Source organism: Electrophorus electricus, chromosome 10 (genome assembly GCF_013358815.1).
Source record: "Electrophorus electricus isolate fEleEle1 chromosome 10, fEleEle1.pri, whole genome shotgun sequence".
Taxonomy (NCBI): Eukaryota; Metazoa; Chordata; class Actinopteri; order Gymnotiformes; family Gymnotidae; genus Electrophorus; species Electrophorus electricus.
In genome coordinates, this window is record NC_049544.1 from 13122367 (window position 1) to 13128210 (window position 5844).

The 5844-nt window shown below is 38.0% G+C and overlaps 1 protein-coding gene across 3 annotated transcripts; it reads right to left on the reverse strand.

Annotated features, from left to right (window-relative positions):
- Nucleotides 1-384: 384 nt before the first annotated feature.
- LOC113572244 (tyrosyl-DNA phosphodiesterase 2) lies at nucleotides 385-5488 on the reverse strand. 3 transcript variants are annotated; one of them, XM_035530455.1, is made up of 8 exons: nucleotides 5444-5488; nucleotides 5188-5257; nucleotides 5073-5102; nucleotides 2715-3215; nucleotides 2476-2567; nucleotides 2284-2402; nucleotides 1674-1844; nucleotides 385-1502 (listed from the first exon to the last, which is right to left on the reverse strand). In XM_035530455.1, the coding sequence occupies exons 2-8, from the start codon at nucleotides 5211-5213 to the stop codon at nucleotides 1212-1214; spliced, it is 1230 nt and encodes a 409-aa protein (XP_035386348.1). In that variant the 5' UTR covers nucleotides 5214-5257; nucleotides 5444-5488; the 3' UTR covers nucleotides 385-1211. The 3 variants fall into 3 exon arrangements, with proteins under 3 accessions (XP_035386348.1, XP_026857462.1, XP_026857470.1); XM_027001661.2 differs by having other exon boundaries at nucleotides 5373-5447; XM_027001669.2 differs by lacking the exon at nucleotides 5073-5102 and having other exon boundaries at nucleotides 5373-5447.
- Nucleotides 5489-5844: the final 356 nt, after the last annotated feature.

Below are 5844 nucleotides of genomic sequence, written 5' to 3' on the forward strand. Positions count from 1 at the left end.
GTATGACTTTCTGTTCATCAGAAAAAGTAACTAAAATGATAATTTACATTATAATCCAATTATTATTCTTGTTTAAATAATGCCAAAAAATTCAAAAACTCATTTAATAATTTACATAGAAGTGGCATGTGAGTTAATTATTGTAGTGTCATGATGTAGGCTCACGAAAAGTGCAGATATTTATGCTGCTATGGCAAAGTTATATTTCTGTTAACTTATTAATTCTAAAATGATTTTTTCATGAAGTGCTTATTAGGGAAATTTTTTTTTAAATCAGAGTCACCTGCTTCTCTTCACTAACCTGATTCCCCAAAATTCCAGTGACAAATAATTATTCTTGTTGACAGCCTGCCATCATTCTTAATTCCCAATGGACTTTACCAGCATATTTCAATTCTGTTTACTTCAAACAGCAGAGAAGATGAGCCTCAAACCAATTTTCCAAAAGAAAACAGAGAAACCAGTTTCCCAACTTCTCACCAAAACATTATTACCCGTCCATCTATTTAGACAACTTTGTTCAACATTGCCTTCAAAGATAACCCATAAAACACAAGTCACCTTCAAGAAAAGAAAAAGCAACTCAGTTCAGTTGAGACAAGGATAAGCATGATGTTAATGAACCTATAATTTTGACAAGCAACACTGCAATATTTCTATTACACAACTAAAATGACTTCGTAACCTATTCAAGGTACTTATGCATGTTATAGATGTTCACAAATTATTTTTATCATTTCTTTCTGGTTACTTTGTTTCATATTGTAACAGGAATTTTCTAATCATCTGATGATGTATCTACTTAAAATGACAAGTCATGTTGGATTGTGAAGGCAATGGCACATGTGAACTGTTAGAATGCCCTCTAGTGGAGAATGGTGGCTGAAAATAAATAAACTCATCAGATCCAAAAGTGGAACACATCAGCCTCTCATGCTGACCACAGCTACTTTAGGCTGAACATTAAAATGGTCCACACTCATGTCATAATTAAGTCTTTGTTCTGAATTCCTGATTTTGGGTAATTACACTTAATCAGTTATTGGCCAAAAGGGAATTATTTTAAAAATCAGCAGAGTCCACAATATCATCTATTGACAAGGGAGAGCAATCATGAGTCTGAGTCAGTAAGTCAGTGACACCTTTTGGATTATCAGATGAAGTTCCAACTTTTTACTTAAATTAAAATGAAAAGGTTCAGTACATAATCACTACTGCACTGATGACTCAAAAGAAAATGTGCAGAGAATGCCCCAGTGATCACTGGTGAAACGGCTACAGCGGAGTTTCTCTAGGCCCACCAGTGTCATCCTGGTCGGGTGAGGCCAAAGGCCCTCTCTAGGCCCTCTGAGGTAAACACGATCAAAGCGTAGCCGGACAGGGAAAGGGACTTCTTTGTTGTTGTTAGTGGTTGTGTCCCAGGTGTACATGCAGTCCTCGGGCTGTCCAAGCATCTCCCACACATCCATAATACAGTCTGGAAGACCTCCCAACTTCTTTACCTAACAGACACAATAAAGACACAATACACACACACACACACACACAAACACAAACAGAGAGAGATGAAAGTTATAAATGACAAAGGTTATACAGCATGCTGTTATTCTCAAGAAAATAATGTAGTCTGATGTGAAAAGCAGCCAGTCAGACACAGTGTCTCTCACACACACCTCCCAATCTCGAAGGTTTGTGTCACCTCCGAATATGACGGTGTGGCTGTCTGGGGCTTCCCTCATCCACTTCCACACTCTTCGCAGCTGGTTCATGCGCTCCTGTGAGCTTGTCTTTAAGCTCTCCAAGTGAGAGGTCATGAAGCAGAGCTGCTGGCCTGAGAAGCATACCTAGGGGAATGCACACACAATAGCAGTGAACAGGCACTTAAATCTGACACTGAGTACAAGGGTCAGAACAGCAGGTTTTATGAGCAAATTTTGATACATTCATTATTGTGAACTCTGTAAGAATTAGATGTAAATGAGTTAAAACATGTTGACTTATTTGGAATGTAAGAGATAGTGTACTAATAATATATAATATTTTCCAAGAGGATTTTGTTAAAAGGGTGTCCTAAAGTACATGATATGGAAGAGCTGTTCAAATAGATTTATTGACCACCAGGTGTGCAAAACCAGCATTCAAAGCCTTTTATGAGGGCAGCACAATTTCAATAAATATGTCAAAATAATGTGACAAGAAATAATGTACAGGAATAAACGACAATTTTACAAAGACAAAGTAAGACAATATGCAAATTAAAGGACTTTAAATAAGTGAGCTCACATTGGCCATTAGTAGATTTCTCCCCATTTCTGTTGTGGGAAATTTCACAATGTTGCTCTGAAGAAATTCTACTCTGGATTTTCTAAGTAGTATTGCTGTAAAATAGCCACTGTCATCACCTAGAAAGAAATATTTAAAATCAAGATCACTTAGCATAGATAATGTATTTTTAACAATTCTAGACTATCCCACCTTGCAGAAACTCATAATCTGTCATAATTTCCTGCAAAATCTTCAGGTAGGGTGGCACAAGCTCTTGCAACAGTACCACATCTGCACGATGCCTAAAAAACAGGGGAAAGTTTGTTCTCTAAAGTTCAGCACTTACCTAAGTGGATTTATCTGAATTCATATGTTCATATTACACTATATGCCAACTATTTGTTTAAAAAACAATTAAGAAATTAATTTCCTGGGGGGAAAACACTCACGTTCCTAAATATGACAGTAAGCTTGGGATTCGTTCCTTTAGGTCTTCAACATCTAGTCCATCTATGTTCCAGGTGAGCAGAGTAAGCTGATTAGGTTCTTTGCCTTCAGATGAGTGATCTGCAGACCCCTGTCCTTCATAAACCTCCCTTAAAGTGGGCCTGGTTCGATGAGTCTGGGTTGATTTTGAATCCATAGACTGAGTGTGAATGCACTGTAGCTGAAAGGTCTGAGTAGCCATTGTCTGGGTGGACTTATTCTGCAGGACATCTGTCTGAGTTGACTGGTCGCAGGTTGTCTGTATGTATGTGTCCTGTTTTGGATTGCCAGAGGACTGAGATGTTGGCTGTTCTGTCAGTATCTTTTCAGGAAACATTTTCTCTGTGTTTTGCCTCTTTTTCTTTTGTTTTTTCTTCTTGCCAGGTTTTACCTGAGCATGTGCACATTCTGTACTTTTACTGCTGTCTCTGTCATCCTCTGCTGGAAGGGCTGGGTAGGTAAAACTATATAAGGATTATTAAGTTAGTTACCTGAAAGTTTTATATTTACATTTACAGCATTTATCAGACACTCTTGCCAAGACTAACTTATAATAGTGCTTTGCTTTGTTAAATCCATGGTATATAAACCTATAGTTCATTTTACAGTACATGTAACAGTTATGTAAACCTACATAACTTCAAAGAGCAGATTACATGATGCCAGTGTATTTTTTTCTTTTAAGAAGTAAAACATCTAGGACAGAACCCCCCTACCTCTTAACTATTTCCTTGTAGGTAAGGTGAGTTCATTTTCAGATACCCAAACTATTTATGATGATTAGGAGGTTTATGCTCTCCAGTCTACTCAGGGGAAACTGTGGTTCTCCTAGAGCCCTGTAGTAATTTGGCCTACCACTATCTATCTACCTTATGTCACACTCCAGTCCTTAGTAAAACATTTCCCTGAAAACATTAAACAGATATCCAACAAAACTCACACAACGAAATCAAAAGGAATAGGGAGTATTTTTTTTTCCAAATGAAATTATTTACTGATGAAAATAAAAGTATTGTTTTAGTGTAAATGCATTCCTCTCTACTCATAAAAATCAAACAACTCTCTTCAGTTAGGCATTGCTGGCATTAGTCCTTCATCGACAAAAAAACAAAACAAAACCTAAGCACACACTCACAGTGTGTATATCCTGAAATTAAATAAACTCAAAAAATTCAAATCATATATGTCTAAGGATTGTGGGCCCACACCTGTGTACACTTGCATGTAAAAAGGAGAAAGACCAATATAACAAATGCTATGAATAAACATTGGCGTGTACTCTATTCTTTTGTCTTTGCGGGCCCAAAGTGATGCTTGGGAGTGTAGAGGCCAGAATGAAAACAAAAAATGGCCGCATCACTCCTCCCAGATCAACACAAAATAATTAAATACTAATTCAATTCTGCCTGCACTGTGTGTGCGTGTGTGTGAGTGTGTGTGTGTGTATGCGTGTGTGTATGTGTGTGTGTGCGTGTCTGTGTGCATATATGTGTGTGTGCGTGTGTGTGTATATATATATACACTGCCTGGCCAAAAAAAAAGGTCACACACTCTAATATTTCTTTAGAATATTCTCGTTAGAATATGAGAATATTCTCATTCTTTGGGCACATAACATTGCTGAACCTAGACCTGACCAACTGCAGCAACCCCAGATCATAGCACTGCCCCCACAGGCTTGTACGGTAGGCACTAGGCATGATGGGTGAATCACTTCAGCTGCCTCTCTTCTTACCCTGATGTGCCCATCACTCTGGAACAGGGTAAATCTGGACTCATCAGACCACATGACCTTCTTCCATTGCTCCAGAGTCCAATCTTTATGCTCCCTAGCAAACTAAAGCCATTTTTGCCAGTTAGCCTCACTGACAAGTGGTTTTCTTAAGGCTTCACAGCTGTTTAGTCCCAATCCCTTGAGTTCCCTTTGCATTGTGCGTGTGGAAATGCTATTATTTTCACTATTAAACATATCCCTGAGTTCTACTGTTGTTTGATCATTCAAGATTTTTTCTGACCACATTCCTTCCTCGAAGATGATGTTTCCCCACTGTCCTTCCACTTTTTAATAATGCGTTGGACAGTTCTTAACCCGATTTTAGTAGTTTCCGCAATCTCCTTAGATGTTTTCTCTGCTTGATGCATGCCAATAATTGGACCCTTCTGAAACTGATTAACATCATTTCCACGACCACAGGATGTGACTTTCGAAATGGTTGTTTAACAAATGAGAAGCTACTCACTGCATCGGTTAGGGTTAAATAACTTGTTGCCAGCTGAAACATAATCACCCATGCAGTAATTATCCAATAGGAGGCTCTTACCTATGTAAACTGCCCTTTGTGTCTGTGAAACTGAAAGCAATTTCATTAGATGAATGCAATTTTGTTTAATTTATGTATTTTAGGCTATGAAAGATAGCTTTCGCTGAGTCCTTACCGTTCACAGACTTGCTTGTTCTCCATTCCTAGAGGTAGGTCTGTATATGCAGGAAAAGCCCCCCTACACCCTGGGCAAATCCACAGCACCGAGTTAAAAGCTGTCTGTACTGCTACTACTCGTTAGTTTGTTTCCTGTTTTTGAGCAGCTATTGACAATACAAACGAGTGTTGAATTTGCCTTACCCGATCTCCCACAATCGAAAACAAAATTTCGAACTAATTTACAAATTACTTTCGATTTCCCGAAAACGTACCCAACAGCTGTGACGTCAGAGTTGTCGTTACCTTAGTTCGCAGTGTACCACGTTGTATCAGATACGTGTCAAAATCTATTTATTTGTATTTACAGTGTACTTGTAACCAGCAATATTGCATTTGTGTTGCAGTTAGTGTCAATAACATTAAGATTTTGTAACCCATTACGATTCGTAATTAATTTTAAAATGTTACGTACTAAATAAAATACTAAAAAAAACATGGAGATGACTGTCGCATTGTTTCCAAACTTAAACAATTTCCAGTACAATTACTTAAAAGGTTTCAGTAGGTGTTTCTCAATAGCAATAACACAAGGAACATAACTGTATTCTCGAGAAGCACGTTCTTACCATGTATGATCTCGCAAGAACAAAACTCCTGCTGAGATTTGCTCTGT